We start from the raw sequence: 22,759 nt of genomic DNA on the forward strand, positions 1-22,759 counted from the left end.
GGACTATGAGAGCCTGTATCCATATGCTGGATGTATATGTGCATGTACATACCGCAAAAGAATACATCTGTAAAACTGCAGACTGTTTCAGGTCTGCATTGTAGGTTAGCATCATGCTCCATCTGTGCATCCATGCCATTTGCCACAGCAAAAAGTTGTGTCCTTTGTTCCTTCCTGACTTAGCTGTGCTCCCCAACAGCACATCCCAGATCACTCTGCTGATCCTTGTTCCCTGGCAAGGTACAGCACTACGCAGCTCTTGTGCCAGTTCTGAACCAAATGACTTGACATTAAAAGCAGGACATTAAAGCATTAGTCCAGCTAAAATGCCTTGTCAACACTGTGAGAGCAAAATGGATTATTTAGAGACAGCTTAGGTATATGTCTCAGATTTCATCTTGCTACAGTTGCTAGGCATATGGTCCTGTTATTGATCTCATGAGAGTTAGCATCTAAGTCACAGAGGAGGTGAAGCAATAAGTGTATTGATTAATGTATTTTTAGATCAAGGAGACTATTATGATCACAAAATGTTAGCTCCTGCAAATCATATAATTTCATCCAGTAATTCCTGCATCAAATACAAAATGTTTCAGATGATACACATCTTTCAGAATGAAAAGGAATTGTTTTGTTTTTTTTAAACTCAAATGATGAAGGATCAACAATTTCTTTCTGAAATAATTATCCTCAGTCTTGAAAATTCACAGCTTGAAGTTTGAATTTGTCTTGTTTCAGCCTCTTGATACTGTTTTGATATGCCTTCATGTGCAAAATTAAGATTTTTCACTCCCAGAAATCATCCTTTGTAGTGATTTAGGCCATGAACAAGTCACAGCACATTCTCTTTATATTCTCTGAATAGAGTGAGATGCTTTATGGAGTTATGGCCGTAAGAATTTTTGATGATGAGCTACTCAAAATGTAGCTCATCCCAATAGAAAATTGTAGGAATAAGGCCAAAAGCCTGAGATGTCAAACACAGTGTCAAAAATATGGGCTTCGGTGTAGACTTTTTCCTTTTTATAATGCACATAATCCACTGCACACCATAATAAGCATATCAACAGGGTGTGGACTTTTTTTTAGCTGAAATACGTCAGATCAGTGTAAGGGCCAATTTTACAACAAGGAATAATAACAAAACTACCAAGACATGTTTGACTAACTAATTAAAAGTACAGTCTTATTCCTTTGGCTTCTATGTTGCTTTTTAAAATCTTCCCTTCTGAGAGATCTGACCTAATGGATATTAATCTAACAGGGAGTTTGTCAGTGATGTCTGGATCTTTGAAATAAACCTTGTTATATTATGCTAAATTAAGTTTTCCCGTTCCCAAGCCAGGCCATTTGCTTTTTTTTCTTTTTGTGAATGCTATCTCATCTGTAAAGACCTGGAAAACAGTAACAGTCTAATCAATCAAGTGGAATAGAACGAAGTCGTCTTTGTGTAAACAGGAAACTAGTTCTGGTATTGTATGAAGAGTAGAATACAGAAGAAAGAAAAGAAATATTGAAGTATACAGAACAAGATAATCTGAGTAGTACATTTTTGTTGAAATGATAATATGGAAAAATGTATTTTAGCAAAGCAACACTCCTGTTGCAGAATATTAGTCTCACACAGAGTTACATAAATTTATATATGTTTCATCAAATGCATGAAAGGTCAGGTCAAAAAAAAAGGTGCAATTCAGAAGAATTCAGAATTCAGTATGAAAATCTCATGACAATCCCAGGGGCCAAAAGCAGAGCCACTCTGAGAAGGCACAACTCCATTTAGTCTCAGGTGTGTAATACAATATTCTGTTGCTGGCAAAAAGAGCCTTGTGTATGGCCTTTGGTTAGGCTCGTAGCAAACATTAACATTTTAACACCAAGGTTTCCAGACAAGGGCTGCATTTTATGTCTGTTCAGTATTCACATCAAAGTACAAATGGGCTGGGGTTTGTGCTACCTCATTTTCTGTACAACAATCCTGAAATTTCTGAGACACCAGATTTCGTTAATTTGTGGATTTTCCAATAGTCACTAAGACTGGCTGAATAAAGAAGTTTGAATTATTCTTGCAATTAACTCTGACTCTGAGGCAGATAATCATCATTGTAAAGTGCATTAAATATGTTCTGCAGCTATTTGATCTCATGCTCTAATCCTCTCAGCTCTTCTAAGCTAAATAAAGGTGGGTGAATCAATAATGAGATGGTTTCACTTCAGAAGAAGAGTATGTGCAAGTCAAGTGGAACAATATTGCCTTTTGTATCATTACTGAATAGATGTTCCTGCACACTGCACTGCAGTGATACTCTAAATGAAGAGCTCCATGTATTTGGGACCTCTGAGGCTATACCACTACTATGTCTGTGCTGGGATGTCACTTCTGTCTATATCCCGCAGGTTTTGTCTTGTGCTCATCCCTGTCACACAATGGCTTGATAGTAGTGAAATAAAAGAAAAATGCCCTATATTTTTCCTTGACTCACTGGGGTAGCCTTTTGCTTAGTTGCACATCCTTTGTACTCCCAGCTGATGGGAAGTCAGCAGGCTAATGGCACCTGCATAAATCCCATGTGGAGGGGACAGCAGGCTGAGCCTCTGGCTCTGAATGTGCAGAGAAGCAAAGCTGAAATCAGTGTGCTAGTGGAGATTATTCTTTTTGGGTGTAAGATGGAGATATATATGACCCTTTAAAGGGAAAAGAAACCCCAAAACCCAAGTCAGAAAAAAATTTGCTGTGTTATTCTGTCCCAGTTCTATTTCACATCTTTTATTATGCCTACCTTCATCCTATCATCTATTAAATTATTTTAGTGCCCCATAATTTCTAAATTTAAATGTCTAAATTAACTCATCTGTGGACATGAACTGATGAAGAGTTGCTGCTTTTCATTGGCATGTGAATGAAAGCATCTATTTCCTTGCTTCCCTCAGCAATGTATTTCAGAACTTATAAAGGAAATAGTGTCTGCAGAGCACTTGGAAAGCCTTACACAAAAAAAAGGCACCACAACTACGCAAAGAACTACTGTCAATATTAGTGAATCACTTCAGTCACCAAGGGAAAATGGGCTTCCGTTTTAATACAACAAACAAACCACAGCAGTATTTACTGAACACTTTTAAGATAACAGCTACATAAATACTAAGAATTATTAAGGTTTCTTTGTGAAAACATTAATTGCATGGTGATAAACAGTATTGCAACTTTCGAGCCCATATACAGGCAGAATAAGCACCTTTGGGTTATAGGGAGCCCAAAACTGAAACTGAAAAATCCCTCTCTCCAAAGGCTCCAAGATGAAACAAATGCTCCCAACAGGAAGGTTTCCAAGTCAAAAGTATCTTATTGGTTGAACAGTGTCTTTGCTGAAGCTAGATTCAACTGCAGTCTAAAGGGGGCAGAGAGAGACTTCACTGCCCGTTCTCCACCATGTAGGACCCCCCAGACAGCCTGTGTGTTGTATCAGCCAGCACTAACAAGAGCAAGAAGAGAGCAACAAATCTCTCCCTTTTACCTCTGCTAGCCCCACATTTCAAATGTTGTTTAGAAATAAGAAAAGCCCATTATAGCACAAGATCGCTCAAAAAAAAAAAAAAAAAAAGACCTGGTAACTGCATCCTCTCAGAAGGTCAGCAGATGCTCCATATGGGACACAGGGACCCAGGTATTCTTCATATGTTTCATGAGAACCCCAGCTGCAGTGACCATTTGGAGAGACAGCTGAATACAGGACTTGGAAAGTCCTACTCTAAGTGCTGAGGAGCAGACATGCATCTTCCCATGGACAGGCATAGTTGAATAAGCTCTTTGCGGAGTAACTGCTCCCTTTGGGATGAGAAAATACACGTGGCAGAAAGGAAGGGCCACCTGTAAATACTGGACACGTGCATATTGTTGTCTCAGCTTCCTTATGTCAGCTGTTGCAGGAGCACTGTTGGCTTGCCTTGTCCTCTCTTCTGTGCTCTGCTATCAGGAAAAAATAGGAGATTGTCACCAACAGTGGATGCTTCCATATTTTTTAGGAGGACTGTGTGATTACTACAGCCCATCTGATATTAAGAGTATTTATTGCATAGCTACTGAAGACCTTCTAATGATTATTCACCTCCTTTACAAGTATGAAAGGGCTTTTCACCTTGAGAGTGTGTTTGTTGCCAGCTGTTGACCTGTAGAAAATTTTAGGTGAAAGTTCAATATTAAGAGCAGGCTGCCCAGAGTCCCTCTACTGTTCTCCAAAATAGTATGTTCATCTTCAGCCCACTGGAGGCTACAAATAAACCTGTCCTCTCTGGTGTTGTTTGTTAAAGAAGTTAAAAATGTAGTCCCTTGTAATGCTGTGCAATTTGAGTTCCCAATAAGGCTCTTGAGATTTCTGCATGCTCCGTATTTTTGCAGAACTTAAACCCTGGATACAGTCATCCTCTAAGCATCTTGCATAATTCTTTGGTTTTGCACCAGTTTATCTGCAAGTTTCTGTTAGGCACAACATTATTTTAATTTAAAAATACAGCAGCATAAATTACCAAAACAAATAAATTTTTCTTATTACGTTGTTGGAAAACTTAAAGCTTTCCTATATAATGCGGAATAGAAATTGAATAGCAATTCCAGCATGCAAGAAAAGGTACACCCAGTTCTGTTCTCTTCACCAGAACACTGACTTCTTACCTAACTTACTCACAAAAACTAGTAACTTTATCATTTGATAATACATATGGCTAATTTGCAATACATAAGCTACATTCATTTGTGCTAGCTCACCTAAAGATTTCCTTTTAACTCACCAAAGCAAAAGTGCAGTAGTTCAGCTGAATCCTAGGCAGACATATCTTAAGCAAGAATTATTTTGTGTCCTTACAATCTTCCTTGTCTTCAACTTTTAAAGCCATTCTTTACTAATTTGCCAAGGTTTGAAAGCAGGTGAAGTTCCTGGATTTATGTACTGAACTAACTTCTTACCTCAACTCCCTGTAAATTAATCTCTAATGTTTTTGTGGCTAACAGGACATGGTATATACTGTTTATACTGCTAAAACGCTGGGTTTTAATGGGGTGTCTTAGAGCAACATGGTTAAAACACAGCTCTTCACAAACCACTTGCAATTTGCACTGCCTTCCCCACACAGGCACTAGTAGCATGTCTAAGCATCTTAACCACAACAAAGGCCAAAACTGCTGTTCAGACTTCATTTTCCATGTCTGCATTAATTAGTGGGCCTGTTTGGGTATGGCTATGTGTAATCCTCTCACCAGCTGTTGAAACACCGGTACACTGTGCACTTCTCCCTTAGCTCCTGCCACAGACCTGGGGAACGAGGGCTTTGCATAGTAGCTGTGGGTACTAAACCATAGTGTCACATATCTGGGTGTAGGACATACAAATACCAATTGTGTAGCATCTGAGCTGTTTGTTGTGCCTGACAGCTGATTTTCTGATGTACTTGCACCTGTAGAAAAATGCCCTGGTTAGTTTGCTTAGCAACCAGTCCTCCTCTACCCACAAAAATGCACATAAAACTGGGGAAGGATCCCCAAACGCTGCATAGGCATTGCAAAATCAACTGCTCCACTATGTTTCTGTTGCTGGACACACTGGCAGATCAAGATGCTGCAACTGAGAGGACATCCCCTTCCTTTTTGTTTGGTTGGCAGCTTTTGGTGTCATTTGTAATACCTTGATCATTTTTATGGAGCTTCATGTAGTAGCAAAAATATTCCCTCAGCCCTGGGATGGCAGAACTTTTGCTTTTGTGGTGGCTCAGATGGGATCTCATCTCTAGTCTCATGTGGCACTTGGAGGTAGAGAGGAATGGTCACTGTCAGCAAAGGGAGGGCAGGGGCATCACGGGGCCACTCCATGACCAACTGAATCCAAACAGCTGCAAGGTCCAGGTATCCTTCTGGAACAAGGGCCGAGTGCTCCCAACCCTGTTACAGATGTGTGGCCATGACAGTGCAGGGATGCCTGTCTGAAGCAGCAGGAGTGCTTGCCTGTGCCAGGATGCATGGGGGAGCAAACAGTGGTGCTGGGATCGGGGGAACTCTGGAGGACAGGCAGGGCTGCGGTGCAAACGCAGCTCCTGGGCCACCCCCTGCTCTTGTCACGGTCCCGCGCTCAGCGATGCCAGGCGGAGACTCCAGCCTGTGGTGACCCTGTGGCAAGGGTCTGGTGCATTCAGGGAGCGTGTACTGGACAGGCTAATCAGTTCTGCAAACTGTTCCAACCTAGGATTGCTGTCATGCTACTTGTGGTCAGGGCACATCTCTCTCAAACTGCGTCTGCTACAGGGCTGCATTAGCTCTTCCTTTGCTTTTCCTTTGCACGGAGGAGTCGGAGGATGCGTTCATTTTTTGTTAGCTCTGCCGGCAGTTCATTTGCCTGGAACAAAACACCCTTGAGGTTAGCAGAAATGAACAAATATTTCCCAGTGATGTTGAAAAGCATTACACTCTACAAAAGATGGTTCTGGGCATTGTGCTTTTTTCCTGCTGTTTTCTCCACCAGTGTTGAAGACACCTTAGGAAACCATCTTTCAGTCTTCAGGTCTCACTTAAGTCTTCAAAACAATCCCAGAGTGGAATCTGAATGACAGCTTATTTTGTGCTGTCCAGGCTAAACACCCTTGGGCTCCCTATGCTTCTGCCACAGAACTAAAAGATAGCATAGCTGCTGATTTTTTGGGGAAGATGAGGCAGGTCCTCATGTATTAAAGTCCATAAAAATCCAAGGAAATGAAATAGTCAGTGTTATGCTGTAAAGTTGGTAACAGAACATGAGTTTGTTGTTAGTTGTTTTTATTTACTGAATACAATTTTTGTAGGATAAAGTATTTATAATGAAGCTGCTTCTGAAAATCAGTAATTCTGTCCTGCAAATATACTCTGTTAGGCCAAATGGCATATTATTTAAAAAAGAAAAAAATCAGTAGGAGAGGTTACAGCCACAGACTTTCTTCTACTGCACATGATCAAACCAAAATGTCTATTAACACAGACTACTGTATGAGTGACGCTAACTGTGCTGCCATCAAGTGGAATGATGCAGAAATTAACAGATTTTATATTAAATGACCAAAATATTTACAAGACATGTGCTGAATTACTTGTTTTACAAACTTTCACTCACCCAGTCATAAACCAGAAGTCAATGCCAGACCATTCATTTACAGCTTAACAAAGCCAGCTAGATATCAAACACTAGCAGCAAATAGCTCAGAGACATGTCAGAGGAAGACGCAGTCATGGAAATTATCAAACATGTCATGTTAAAACACAGGATAAAACCATGGTAAGTTTTCTATAGAAAATTTGCTGTTATCAAAAGAATGCAAAACTAATTCAATAAACTAACGGATCTACAGTAAGATATGGGAAAGATGCATGTAATTTGGTATTGTTTTTTTCTTTTTGCGTTAGCAATGCCCTGAATTCTAAACATGGGCTGCCCCCACCTCCATGGCACATGACTCCACCGCTTGGTGCTACCCCCATACTCTTCACCTGTGAGGATGGTGTGCCAGGACCTACCTTGTTCCTCAGGCATGGATCTGCTCCTGCCTCAAGGAGCAGTGCCACTGTCCTCACGTTGCCACTCAGGACAGCTGCATGAAGAGCAGAGGTCCCATTCTAGGAAATGCCAATGGAAGTATTTGTATCATGCATGGAAAGAAAGCAAAAGGCAGTGAAAACAAATGTTTGCAAATAACAAACCTACAAGCGAGAAAGAAGTAATACGGAAGAGATTAGGTCATCAAAGGCATAGGGTCTGATTTAGGGTGCTGACAAGCTAGTGGGATGTGAAGGAGGTGATTTTAAATGCTTTGATAAAATGAGAGTCAAGTTCACTAGCAGCATTTCCTTGTAAAAATCACCCTTGTCAATATTCAGAGGTGACATGAACACAGCACTTGCTTCTGCCTGGAAAAATCAGTCATTAGCAAGTGAAACAGAAGCACAATCAGTAATGGAAGCCATCTGTGCATTTTATCTTCTCTGATGATTAATGGCCTCAGTGTTAGACAGCTGATTGGTGTGGGTTTTTAAGGCTGGCCTTTTGTTTGTGGTTGCAAACTGACTGTTCAAATAGGCGTGGAAGCTATTTCATACTTGAAATTAACACCTAAGTTAATGCCACCTACATTTGCAAGTACAGTAAGTTTGCCAATCACTTGCAAGCACAGAGGCTATAAAAGTGTGTGATTTATAGACACATAAAATTAGGTCAGCAATTAAAAAGCAGCTTCCAAATATTATTTTTCAAGTCACTTTATGCATTCAGAGGAAAACAAAATCAAGTAGAGAATCTGCTCACAGCATATCTTTTAGGACACTATTTTGCTGACTACATGCAATAGAGGGCTGGGTATAATGTTAAAACTGCACAGTCAAGAGCACTCTACTTACAGTAAAAATAAAACGAAGTGACAAAAAGCAGAATTTCTTCTCTGACACAATGTGATTCCTCATTCAGAGAATTAAATTCAGTTTTGTTTAAAAAGATTTGTGAGTGGCATTACAGCTAAATAAGATAACTTCATTTTTGTCTTGATTTTTTTTAGGCTCATATTCCTATTGTCTTCCGCTAGAGTGGTCAAAAATGCTGGGTCTTTCATCAGCCCCTTTTCCTTCTTGTGTTCTGCTTAAAAAAAATCTCTGTTTCACTACTAACCTTCAGCAGGCCAAGCGTGGGAGAGAATTTTAGCAACTCTTCTATCACATTGTTGTAGCCTTTAATGGCAGCTTTGAGTAAAGCAGTAGTACCATCCTTTAAAAGAAAGAAGAGGGTCAGTTTAGTTGTCATCAACACTTTGCCTGCATCCCCTTGGCTGGAGGGAAATGCTGCTCTCCCCATGCCTCTGAGGGGAGAGTCTCCTCTGCTCATTGTCTCTGAGGAGGTACCGCCACAGCATGTGCTGCTGTTTTAGGGTACCTGGAAGATTGTTTAGCTGGCAGGGGAAAACTTCAGGTGAAATGAACCACTAACACCATATATTGTCTTTGTCTCTCAGCTGTGTGGACATTTCCATCCCCTTATTCCAGAAGGTACTGCCAGAAAGCTGTCCCAGACATGACAGGAAAAAGGAAACCCGTGGTGGGACTTTGCAATCTGGCAAACAGGACAGACTCTGGAGGCACCAAGCCCCCATCCAGGCAGACTTACAGCCCCCCAAAGGAGGCATCAAGCTGCAGACAGAGCACAGGAGGAAGTGCTACTCACATCCCGTGCGGCATCTCGCTCAGCGCCCCGGAGCAGCATCACTCGCACCACTTCACTGTGCCCCATCTGCGAGGCAATCCACAAGGGAGCTGTCCCATCCTGCAAACACAGTAAGACTGCTGGTGGTTTCACTTCGAAGTCCTGTGCCCTCTGATGTTTTACTGCCCAAGCCTACTGGAATGGATATACTTCAATTACTCGATCAAATCCTACAGGGAGACAGGTGCAGAGCTGTGTCCAAAACCAGGTCTGGTTGGTTTATCGAGGCCTGGCCTGAGGTGGGTTGGTTTATCAAGTTAGAACTGCTTCAGTTTGTGGAGTAGAGCCACCCTTACCCACTTCCTCTTGCATAGTTTGTGGGGAATGTGCACTGCTGGGTGAAATTAAAGCCCAGTTAGGTGTCAGCCATGCCTAAAATACACAGGGAAGTTTGAAACATAAGGGCTAAAGGTATCCTGTGTACCACCACATCTAGGTGGTTAGATGTGACAGAAGATACAGACAAACCTCAGCATGCACAGGCAGATTCTGCAGCTGGGTGCCTGTATATTGGGAGTGAAAGTTGTTTACAGAAGCTAGAGAGCAGTGCAAGGTGATCACCAACTTTCAATATTAAGTTACATTATCCACCGTTAGGGAATCTGGTAAAAACATCCTGCCTTACAGTGAAGGTGAGTATTTCACAAATTTTATCTTCAAAACTCCACTAAAAAACAAGGCAATTATCAATGAATCCAGAATGAAACAATCTGCTTTGGAAAAGTTGTCCTATGTAATCATTATTTGAGCACAAAACCTCAGAAAATAAAATGCACATTCAGAGTAAGCTAAACTTCGTAATGGATTTCCCTCCCAAAGGCAAAGGTGAGTTGAAGCACTAGAAGTATTTCTCACTGCAAGTAGAATTTAGTTTTGTGTCTTTTCCTCCTTTTGATTCTAAACAGCCTGATTCTCCAGACTGCAGGAGAACCCCAACAGTTATGTGGTGCCAAACTGATTCTCATGAGCCTTTGAAAAAGGCTTTGCCTGCATGGACTTCAACATAGAAGTGAAGCCTCACAAAGCAGGATGCCTGCTTCTGCCTTTAGGGCTTGCCAGTTCCCCTCACCACCCTCTGTAGCCTGAAGGCTTGGCTCGAAAGAGGAGGACAAACTACACTGAGACTTCTAAAACAGCCTTAATGAGAAGTTTCTGGAGAAATCAAGTTTTTACATTAAATAGGATATTGCCACCTTGATCAAAGAAATAGTTTCTCTTCCCAATGCCAGCTGAAGATTCTTATGACTTGCTCATGCAATCTGGAAAACCAGTGTTGAATCAGTTTTCTGCTTTCTATGGGCTAGTGAATTAATCCTTTCAAAGAAACAGTAAACTTATTTCTTCCTTTGATATAATAATCTAGGCTTCCCTTTTTCTGATTCTGAGAAGGAACAAATGCACATCCTGAGATCTTCAGTATTCTTAAATGATGAGGAACATGATCTTTTCCCACTCTTGTGTGGGAATGTATTTCTCTATACATTAGCTCACTGAAATTAGTGACTGACCTCACCCTGGTATATATCCTGTAATACAATGAGTGTTCCCTGTGATTAAAACTTAACAAAGGCTGTATTGTATACAGCATGTGTGATGTTAGTGTGATGGCAAAAACTGTCCCACTCCAATTTATAGTGTTTTCTCTACCAGTAAGCTGACACTTCATATTTTTCTAATCTCCCCCCACCAGAGGGCCCTAGAAAATAGCAATAGGTGCACTGTAAAAGCCTGTAAAACTTCATAAAAATATCTGAGAGCAGCTTACACAATTTAAATTCTCTGAAGAACCAATGCTGTGCAAATCCATGCTTGTATTTACACAAGCAATGAAAACACAAGCTCAGCATAGGAAACATAGCAGCCCTTTTTTTACTCACAGTGAAGATTGTAGGAACAACTCCTGGTTTTAGGTATAAATGAAATGGAGCAAAAGGAAATACAAACATTTGGTAACATCATTGTTACCATTAACTGTCATTAATAGTTTTGCTGTCAGATATCATCCTCAGCACCTCAGTTACAGGAGAGAGGCAAAAATTACATTATGAGGAAGAGTGGCTGTCTTAGAGGACTTAGCCTGAAGAGAAGAAAGGTAGTGAAGCTGATGATGGGCTCACACTGACTATAGTCAGCTTCTTTCTCTTAAGCAAACAACATCTATCATTAAGGTTTATGCAAAGATGTGTAATATATATATGGAGTGGATGAGCTTTCTGTCCATTTTCATGTTGATGAAGGATGCAAAGCAGACACTACATTTTATTAAGAGGTCACATGAGAATTCACATGTGAATAGATATTAGGGCTTGGAGATGAGTCAGGAAGAAATTGAGAACAGGGAAAGTTGCAGTTAGTTCAAAAGCTTTTCTCTTTTCCTTGTCCCTCTGCCCACCCAGCAGACTGCAGACCAATGCATTCCTAGAATAATGTTGAACACTCCATTATGTTTATATGTTTGTAAGTTGTTTTTTTTTTCATGTTTGATTACAAGCTAGTATATACAGACAACATTTTATTATATCCAGCAGCCAGAAATTCCAAATATACTCTGACTGAAATTGCTGATGCTCTTTCTTTTACCCGTTAACTAATGACTTTGCATTACAGCTTTGAATCTAAACTTTTGCTTGTGGCTTGAAGTTTTAGAAAAGTCCAGATTAGGGTGGGAGGTGAAAGACCCCTTGAATTTCCAGCAGGAACTTCCAGGTGCAGAGATTCCCCTACTCTAAGGCTACTCCGTGTCATCTCCTCCATTGCTCTGCCCATTAGTGTACTTGCACCACTACACCCAGTTTGCCAATAGCAAATTCCTTGCTTGTCTGAAGTGCACCCTGTAAGTGCACCCTATATTTTACATGTATGTGTTATAGCATATAATGTACTAAGAAAAAAAAATCATTAATTTTCAGATTATTTTGAGTCTGTTTAGCCAGCCAGAATAAAACCTGTTGGGACATAGACTGCCAAAACAGTATTGCCAAAGAATCTTACAGCTTTGTTTTGTGAGTTGAAGAAGCATTGAAACATCTCCTGTACCAGGCTTCAGACACTGCCCCCAGCTCTGTCTAGACAAAAAGATGACAAAAGAATTCCTGCCTGACTCCTCAATATTGGCAAGAGCAGAACGCAATTACAACCCAAGAGAAATGACATTGCCAGGGAAGCAATTTTCCAGGAAGCTTCACTATTTGGTCTTGTGAGAGCTGAGCTGAAGGGCTTGCACATGGACAGCCAGGACCATCCAAAATGCTCTGTGGTGTCAGAAATACCCCCATGGAACAGGAGGTGAGACACCAGACTGAGGGGAATCTGGTACCCTCTCCAGCTCAGGAGGAGACATACAAGGCAGATGCACACACTCAGGTCTGTGCATTAAGTCCCCAGATTCACAAGGTGGAGAGGAAAACCTGAAGAAGGAGAAGCATGAACTCACACCTGGTACTCTGCAGCCTTGTATTCGAGGTAATGTTGCCCGGAAAAGTTTCCTACCACAGTGAAAGCAATGTAGCTTATAAATGAGAGTGAGAATTGTCTGGCATCAAAACTGCCCCTTCTGGAGCTTTCATTCCTCATGACCAACACACCACCTTCTAACAGTACAAATCCATTTGTTAGTAAGAAAGGGACTGAAGTCCATCCAACCATTACTTGACTAATTAAACAGTAAAAATGTTCCATTTGTTAAGGAAATGTTTCAGATTACAGCAGGCCCAAATACAAATGCCACGCACTTATCCAGGCATAATCTTAGCAGGGATCGGAGGTACCCTCAAGCAAAGAAGGCCTGTCCTGCTGGAGATGAAACAGAGGAGCCAGGAGGAACATTCACACAAGACAAGTCTTTGCCTTAACTAAGATTTAAAAATGCCTCATGAAACATTGTGCCGTAGAAATTGGATTAGAGAGCTATAAAAATAGTGTCAGAAAGAATTAGCTGCATTATAATTACAGATAACAGAATGCAGTTTTAATGGCAACAGGGTTCAGCTAAATCTAAGGCTCCTCAGCCCTGTTTTGACGTACTCAAAAGGCATTAATGCATACTTGGTCTCTCCTTCCACATTGATCCTTTAGACTATGCTAATTAACAGCTTTTAACATTTCTTAAGCTTTTTCTAGGGAGACAGTGTGAAGGCAACCTGGGATCAGCTAATGCATCAATCCAGGCTGTAGCTGCCAGCACAGCTCTGGTGCTTGGAGATGGGGGTAGGGGCAGCAGGAAAACTGTTTTAGTTGAGGCACTTAAAATACTAATCCTCTTTCCTTACACCACTGCTAGGAGTGTACACAGACCTACACATGCAGCAGAAGCATATAGATCAATGTTTGTTGCCAAGCTATGATTTGTCAGACTTCTGGTGCAGATTACAGGAAATATTAAAAATACCTGGCAAAGCTTGCCTCATGCCACGTTTTCCACTGTTACTAGAGTTTTTGCACTCATTTGCTGTTGCCTACTGCTTTTTTACTTGCTGCAGTCAGTAATCACAGACACCTGGCAGACATGCATGACTGATTACAAGGACAAGACCTTATCCCATCAATTTCAAATGTGCAGTGAAGACCCAGGACAGCTACCTTGCCTTCAGGGTTTCAGCAGACCACAGGCGAGGCTCTCTCAAAGCAGGTAGAGATTCCTGAGAAGCCCCATCTCTCATTTCTATGTACTCAGTGTAAAGCTAGCTGTGCATCTCCCACCTCTGACTATTTCAGCACTGATTTTAGAGTCAAGAAACAGCTAAACAATTAGGAAACCCTTTTTCTGCAAACCAAGAGAGCTTTCCTACATGTCTCTGTATACCACATATGCTTACCTATCCCACAGTTAGTTTAAAACCTAGAAAGCCTCTGGCACCCTTACCTAACTCCAGCATGCAGTGACGCACAGTGGATTCAGCCCTTAACCCCCTAGCAGGGATCTCTGAACCAACCACAAATCTAGCTCACACTATCATTTAATGATCAAACAGTAGCCCCACTGCTTGCAGAGGAGCTAATTTCATGCCTGTGGCTGCCACTGGTTGTATGTGTTTGCAACATCAGGCCCACAAGAGTAACTAGCTGGAAATGGGGAGAAAAGCTTTCCATATGTATCAAGAATTTCCAGAGATGAAGGCAGCACTCATGCTTGAATTTCAGAGTGCACAGGAATGACAAAAAGTAAAACAAACAAACCAATGAACAAAAGTAAAACTGAAAATAAAAGCATTTGTCAAAGATACACTTCAACACCAAAGCCATGTCTGAAGGTCTGGAGGTTTCAAAAAACAGAATTTAGCATTGCCTCCTCCTAGAGCTCTCAAATTTTCAAAAGCTTTTCAAACAATTTTCAAAAGAACTCAGGGATGTGGTAGGTTGTGTAGACCTTCAAAAGTAACATGGTACAACATAAAGAGATTAGTAGTTGCAAGGTAGTGCAAAGGTAGTGCAAGGCCCTTACATCAACATTCTATACAACTGGAGGATTTTATTTTCATTTAGTTTGGTGCCTGACCCAAACATGCGTGTGGTTCAAACCTGTTCAGAGGAGCAGTCAGTAGTTTGATCTGCTCTAGAATCATTTAGGTTGGAAAAGAGCTCTGAGTCCAACTGTTAACCCAGCACTGCCAAGTCCACCATTAAACCATATCCCCAAGTGCCACACCTATATGTCTTTTAAAATCCTCCAGGGATGGTGACCCATAGGGTGTAAGGTGCAGATCTAGAGCAGAGCTTTCAGTCTCACTTCTTCGAGAAACGACTGCGGTACTGACTTCAAAAACATGTTACCAGTCTGAACTAAAACACAGAATGTGGGCACAGACACAAATTGCCTTCCAATGAAACACCTCCCCAGGAACCCAATGCCTGAAGAAAATTCCAGTGTTAATTTCTGTAATTATAAAATTAGAACCCAGCCCCGCCCTGAAGGGTTGATCATACCTGTCGTGGCTGGTTAACCTTTGCTCCAGAAGAAAGCAGCAATCGGATGACATCCAGATAACCTCCTTGTGCCGCCAGGAAAATTGCAGAAGCTCCATCCTAAGAACAAACACATCCGTCTTACACTATGTTGAAGTGATGCCATTTTTCCACACAAAAACAAATCAAACTGAATCAAGTTCTCATTCTTTAGTCATTATGTTTTGTAACAGCAGATGTACAGCCATGCTCACGAAATAACTATCAAAATCCAAAGTCTAGTTCATAATAAACTATGGCAACATTTTCATTCAGTGTGCACAAGTACTGTCTCCCATTGTATATCAAACAGAGCATTAAATCCTGAGAACTGAGAGTCTAGTTCATTGAGGCATTGAGCTACATAACTAGAAGTTAGCTCCTGTACAGCAATATAGGTTCGTTTAGCTTTTATGTGTTCATGCAGAAATCTTCTGCTACATGGATACACGGTGGAACCATGTCGACTACTTTGGGAAAATGCAAACTCCTGCACTATTGTGCCACCCCAGGAACCACCGTGCTACTGCTCTGGCACATGTTGTAGAAGAGATTTCATAGTAATATATTAATCTAGAATTATTTTGTAGCTGTATCAAAGCCCAGAATTTTCCTTCAAAAAGCTTGTGAAAGAATAAACTGTGAACGAATACAGGGGTTTATTTTTCTTTGACATGTCTTTCATGTGCAGATGTTCTGAGCACATGAAAGAGCTCAGAACTTCAGGGCAACCTCTTCCATAGGAAAAAAATTGAAAGTCATATTTCACTAAGTGTTTTTGATGAAACCTTTTCAAACAGTATTACAATCCATCTAACCAACTAGAAGCAGAAATCTGTATTGAGGGTGGGACAGGTGTTTACCCACCCTACATCCACAGCATCCAGCACAGGATGTGCTAGGACAAGTTTTCCCAGGAGGCGAGAATATTTTCATTTAAATAGAGACATGAATTAACCCCTTCACTCCATCTCAGATGTGCAAGTACACATCTCATGCCAACTCAGGCAAGTGCTTATCACAAAATACAGGACATTTTAGTAAAAGCCTGTTGTTGACCTTCTTGGCATATCACTATGTTGGGACTGAATGCTGCTGTCTGCAAAGAGAGTGCTTAGCTACACCTCTAACTGAAAAACTCAGTACAGACTTGGTGAAGCATGAGATGAATATAGTGCCCCAGGGACTGAATTTAGGATGTTTGACATTGATTTCAAGACAAATGTCCTGGTAAACAAAAGAGGTGTCTGCTGGAACTATAAATGCCTGCCCCTGGGCCCTCTGATGGACTGTTTTATCTCGTTGCTGTGTGACTATATGAAAAAAACTGATATTACCAAAGCCTTTGCAGACTTCCTCCAGAGACAGAGAACACTTCAATTTAGAAAGTAAACAAGGTTATGTAATATCAAAATAGCTCTTTATTGTAGGCTCAATCAAGATGGAGAACCTTGCATTTCCTGATACCTATTTGATTTGAATTGATGCTGTAATGAGAATGCTGTTTTGAGGCCATAACATATTTCTGCAAGAAATACTATTTAGTTAGGATATTCTTTTGTTTCCCACTCTCCTGACCTCTCACATGAATTAATTTAAGATTAAAACATTGATCTTGATGGTTTTAGGAGGAGTATCCAAATGTATGCTCAAAATCCCTCTCATTTGATTGCCTGCCAGTGAAACTGCCATCCTGGTACCACTTGACAAATACAGCTTGGCCCACAAAAAGAGCTAGACAACACTTATTTTCAAGAGATTGCATCCTTATTTTATTACACAACTGTTTCTGACTGGCTTTGCCCAATGTCTGTGAGCAATAAAAGTACATTTCTAAATCCAGTTGCAAATATTGCTCATTTCCAGGAGAGACAACAAGGAAGTTATTTTACTGCCTTGACCTCTGGGTAAGAGTCTGCAGGTGTGGCAGCATGGCTATTTTTAAACTGAGTGGCAACCCCTGGGATTACCCTGCAGAGGGATGAATCACTGCCCTCAGATCAGAAAGACAATTCCTATTTGCACAGCAGAGAGGGTGGAACAGCCTTCTTTATAAATGAGGGGTGAGGCAGCACAGAGGTGGGGATCTACTTTATGACCACTTCTGCAGTCACCAGCTCTCAGCTCCCATGCAAGCTTGTAGGACCTGGGAGCACAACAGCATCCTGCAGATCCAAAGCCAATGGAAACAGCTGAAAAAAATCATGTATCTTGAAGAAACAACTTCCTTTTTGTCAGTCTTGAGTGCCCTGGGGTAGGAAAGAGTGGTGGGAAGCAGAGGCAAAATCTGCTACTTGTTTCTGTTGAATGCCGAAAAGCCTAACTTATCTGTGTCTCTGTTGGAGTAAATCAAATCCAGAGTTTCAACAGTTCAATCCAACTTTTTGAAAAGTCAACTAAACAACATCAGTTCAGCCATTTTAACTGTACTTTGCCCAAAACACTGGCAAACTGGAGATTCACAAATACCAAATAACATGATTTTAACTGATATTAAAAACAAAACAAACATTTTGAAATAATTTAAAGATTTTGCTTTTTACTATTCCTTCTGGCAGAAAAGGAATGTACCTCAGAGGCTCCAGAGCTGCTCACTCTTCTGGAAATTGTGGTAGAACATGACATAGTCTTTTGTCCAAGGCTAATGGGTAGCACAAGTCTGTTCCAGATTTGGTACATATCCCTCATACAGATAACAAACCAAAAGGCAGCCAAAGAATCTTTTCTGATTTCGTGCTACTTCTCTCAGCATCATGAAAAGCAGACAGTTAACAAAATTCACATGTTAGAGGAACAGAGTACTATAAAACTGCAGCATTTGGCAAATGCCTCTCTGTGCTGGAGCCAGGGTGTCTGCTGTTGTCCAAGCAACAGCACATTTGTTCCACCACCACCATTGTCAATATTGTGTGTGTCAAATAACTCACATAGAGTTGATCGTGAATGTTGGCACCGTGCTTCAGCAGAGTTTCCACTACTTTTGCATGCCCATACTGACAGGCAGCCAGGAGAGCTGTGCCTCCGTCCTGTGAAAAAGCAAAGAATGGGTACAGTCAGGTGAGAGGGCAGGTGCTGGACTTAACATCACCAAAAAGAAAAAGAGCCAAACTGTAAGACTTTTCAGAATTTGGCTCTCAGCAGTTCTGCAATGAGTAGCTACTGAACCTTTCACAACTTTAATGCCAAGTGTTGCCACGTATATCTTTCAACTTGGCTCAGTCACTATACACATTTTTCTCCTGAGTTTTTTCAGGGAGGGACAGGAACTAAGACAATTCTGCTTTTTGTTCCTCATCTTCTGCCTTGCCATTGGAAGATTTGTTCCCTTCACAACTCCAGGATCCTCCATGTCTCTTCTTTTTACATCCAAATTCCTCATGCCTGCCAAACTCTTCCACCGATGGAAGGACTGCACACCTTTCCACTTCTCCAGAGCCTATTGATCATCTGCTCTTCTTTGGCGAGAACCTTGTGCCCTCTTTTGTCCTGCCTCTCATCTCTAGACTGTTGGCCTGAAGCCAAGTAGGAGGGAAGCATTTTAAAGTATGCTAGCTAACTGTGGAAATGTGAGTCTGACCAAAGGCATGGCCATCAGTGAAAGCCCCATTACTTCTGCTTGAGAAGTGATCTCGGCAGGTAGGATCAATGCCAGGCTGTTAGAGTTGCTGCACATCACCACTAAAGGGAGACCTAGGCACATGCATCAAGCCCTGCTTGTAGAAACACTCCCTTGGGAGCCATCTGAGAAGGGAAACACCTCAGTGTCAATTGACAATTTGACAATTTGACAATTTGACAATTTGACAATTTAACAATTTGACAGTTGTCAATTGGCAATTGACTCCAAACCAGCTGAAACAACTGAGACAACAAATGTGGGTCTTGCCATCTTAAGTGTGCTGTGGCCCACTCAAAAAATACCAGTATTTCTGGCACAGATATGGAAAGGAATTTCTTATCTTTTGCCTGAGATGGCACGATGCCATCATGCAAAGAAGATGCACACCCCAAAATTTCCCCACCACAAGTCTTTTCTCTCCTTCCCTGCCTTCTCCCAGTCTCAAGTCTCTCCTCCACAAGATAAGCTATCTGAAGTATTTCAGGTAAATGGTTTCTAGAGCTGTTACTAATGTGGACACAAGACTGTGCTTTCCCCTAGACTTGTTCTCCAAAACAACTCCAAAATTGTCTGAAATTTTCCACACAGAAGTTACAAAAGAAGTTACAGCTTGAGTGACCAAATGGATCTTTTTTAATGGGAACTGCCAATCAAATTTATTAATCAGTGGCGCAATTTCAGGGCTATAATAGCCTTGTAAAAACTCAAGCTCTGACAAGCTCTGAACTAACACACAGGCACTATTTATATCTACCCTGAAAACCTCATATTCACCCTTCCTGCCCAAGACATTGAAAAGAAAAGAAGGTTTGGGTGTCAGCAAAGCCAGAGATGTGAGGCTGTTGTGTGACAGTCTAAGAATTGCCTATTAATTCTGGATTATTTGAGTAAGTACAGTGTGTAACCAGGTCAGTGGAGTTAAGTTTCTCTTATGAGAAATCAGACTTTCCTGCCAAATTAAACTACTGTAATTTAATAGGAACTGCTGGCACAAAACACAAAAGCAATCACAATTGTGCCTGGATTAAAAAACACCTTATACACAATTAAAAGACAATGGAAAAGCTGACAGCTTCATGAAAACTATTTCCTCTCTCCAACCACCTGAAAGCCACTTTGGTCAAGTGGTGACTTACCAGATCAAAGGGCTACAAACGAAAAAAAGCAGAGAAATTTTTAAAGACTCCTTCTCTGAAGGAAGTTGAGAGAGAAAGGTTAGTGAATTATGAAGAGACACTATGCTATTCAGACTGAAGGTCCTCTGTGGAGAGGCAGGGAAGGCAAAGTTTTAGGAAGCTTAAAAATATTAAAGTCCCCTGTATGGAGGGTAAATAGATATGCTCATTTGGTTGCACATGGGAAAAAGTTTGTTTATTGCCTTATGGTCTGGCTTTTGTTTTCTAAAATTCTTGGGTTTTCCACAAACTCCTGTTATTTTTAGAAGACTGTTTGGTTATTATTACCTGTAGGGAACCAAATGACAGGTTCCACATAAAAGGCAAGCCTGCTAAATGCAGTTGGCACAGCAGAGCTGAAGCCCGTCAGTTGGAATCCAAATGTGTGATCCCACCTTGGGAGATGTGACAGCTTGGGGTTTAAGAAGGGCAACACTCTCCAAAAATATGTCTAAGTGACTCAAAATGGGGATCCTGACCAAGTGTTTGGTTCAACCCAGTGAACAGTTTTAGAGAGATATATTCTTTTAGAAAGAATAACACAATTCCAAAATACACCATTTGGATCTCTCAGACTAGAGTGCCCCAGCTTTCCTTAGATCAGTCTGATCAGAGTCCTGGGGTTAGAAGAGCATTAGATGGTCCCCAGTTCCATCTGTCCACTCTGAATCAAATATTTACTGAGTCAGAAAGAACTGGGTAACAATTCCTGGGCTTAGTCTGGTTCCTGATCAGGAAAACAACTGAGCTCTAAGACCTGCTCTGTGGTGTGTCTAAAACATGAAGCTGAATACATTTGACAGAAGGGACTGGGATTCCTCTGCATGCTCTGAGTTGGGGATACCACTGTGAAAAATCAGATATATGTCTTTCTGTAAGAAAGGGAAGCTGGGGGCAGGAATCTTTTCCACTGACCACGTGGAAAGACAGCACTTGGCTCAATTTAGGAATTGTCGAACAATGTGAAGGTCCATTGTTTATTAGAAGGAGAAAACTCAGTCCCCCTCTTGCCTCTATTGAGCTTCCATCTGGCTTTCTCTTAAACTTTACTCCAGCAAGCTCTAGATGAAGACCCCCATCTTTTACAGACCTTGTTTTACAGACCATGGGAAAGCACATAAGTTGTGGGGGATTAAAAAAAAAAAGTAGATGACAGAATTTTTAACATCTCTTTCAGCCACGTGATTACCTCTTTCCTTTTTGGCTTCAGTTGAGATGAGTAAAAAGCTGAAGCAGCATCTTTGGTACTGGCAAGCCTTTTGGAAAGTCTGAGCAGGGCAGCAAGTGGGAGCTGGACATGTTAGCAAGCACTGAGGTGCTCCTGGGGCTATCACCCTTCTGCAGTGGGCAGGAGGCCGTCTGTGCAACGTCTGAGAGAAGGCACATTGCCTTGGGTTCACTTCTTGCTCACATCCTGTTTTCCTGACACAATGAAGCTTCTACTAATCCTGCACTGCAAATGTTTCCAGCTCAGATAGGAGACACTCTTCTCAGCTACCTCTGCAATTCTTCCCCTGAAACCATTTTTCTTCCCTCCCCAGAGTCTGTCCTCCTCACCATCAGCACATAACAGCAGCTGCTAATCTCCAGTGAAAACACCTGGAATAGCAGCACTGAGTAAGACCTAGCTAAGTGGTGTAGATTTCCCTATTTGCCTCCCCCTTTCTTCTCTCATCATCACCTGAAAATAGCTTAGAATTGTATGTTGTTTTACCATCTCTTCAATATGCTACAGAGGAGGAGAAGTGATCTTCTGCAATCGCTATCTGCTGAAAAATAGCCTCTGGCATACTGTTCAACCTGCAGTACTTCTCAGAAAACATGCCAACATGCAAACCCTTTTAAGAACTCACATGCTTAGAACATGTATCAGAATAAAAGAAAAAAAGTTTCAACCTATGTTAAATATTTCTATGGCTGTCATACTGAGACAATGCAGAATATTATTGACTTATATTAAATGTAATAATTATAACCGTATAATAATGAACCTTCAATAGTACTATTAATTTTCTTTACAGCATCAGCATTTATTGCTAATTACTTTATTATACTGTCTAGAACATGTTTACTTTGCCTGCCATAACAAATACCAATTCTAATGATACAAGGCTTAACAAGAATTGCATGTTTGTATTAAGATAGGTCTCCGGAAATCTCACATATGAGTAACAAATGCAGTAATCACAATTTACAGATAAGTGCATGAAAAAGATGTTGGGCTTTGCATTTCCTTGCTTTAAAGTCTCTGTTTTCTAGGATACATTCCATTTGTGGGCTTATTTCAATCCCATGTCTTGATTTATAATATAAATATACATATTCTTTGCAAATGGATTAATCTTGCACTGCCTTTTGAAAACAGACAGGATCAGCTATATATTTTTCTAATGCTGCTCCCAGCTGAGGGTCTTAGTGAGAAAATACCTTATCCCTAAACTGACCCTACCTGGGGTCTGGGATAGATAGAGGAGCCTGCCACCTTGGTCACCTGTTAACAGAACAATGGAATTACTCCAAGCTATGAGAACCATGTTATTAAATCAGAAGACTGAACTGATACACAACCACACTAGCAGGTCAGTGGAATATGTGGACTGTCCATGTACTACACCTCACTGGTGCCTCCTGCTCAGGTACACACTGGGTGATGCTACTGGAAAATCATCTCACATGCAAATTGCATGCCAGTTTCCCATGCCACATCCATTGGGAACTGGTGTTATCTTTCAACCAGCTTGTCTGGAAGTAGAAGAAAGCTGGGGCCT

General features: G+C 41.1%; 1 protein-coding gene across 3 annotated transcripts in view; it reads right to left on the reverse strand.

Moving 5' to 3' along the window:
• Positions 1-3,046: 3,046 nt before the first annotated feature.
• The window catches only part of ANKRD29 (ankyrin repeat domain 29), a 30,593-nt gene continuing 10,880 nt past the window's right edge, over positions 3,047-22,759 (reverse strand). For 2 of the 3 annotated variants that reach the window (XM_085052700.1, XM_085052699.1), the window contains 5 exons: positions 18,125-18,223; positions 15,180-15,278; positions 9,219-9,317; positions 8,670-8,765; positions 3,047-7,627 (listed from right to left, as the gene is read on the reverse strand). In XM_085052700.1, coding sequence (XP_084908826.1) covers positions 7,340-7,627; positions 8,670-8,765; positions 9,219-9,317; positions 15,180-15,278; positions 18,125-18,223 — 681 coding nt within the window. In that variant the 3' untranslated portion in view covers positions 3,047-7,339. The remainder of the gene's footprint in view (positions 7,628-8,669; positions 8,766-9,218; positions 9,318-15,179; positions 15,279-18,124; positions 18,224-22,759) is intronic. The other variant, XM_085052701.1, reaches the window with a different exon arrangement.

Source organism: Lichenostomus cassidix, chromosome 2 (assembly GCF_008360975.1).
Source record: "Lichenostomus cassidix isolate B80296 chromosome 2, HeHo_3.0, whole genome shotgun sequence".
Taxonomy (NCBI): Eukaryota; Metazoa; Chordata; class Aves; order Passeriformes; family Meliphagidae; genus Lichenostomus; species Lichenostomus cassidix.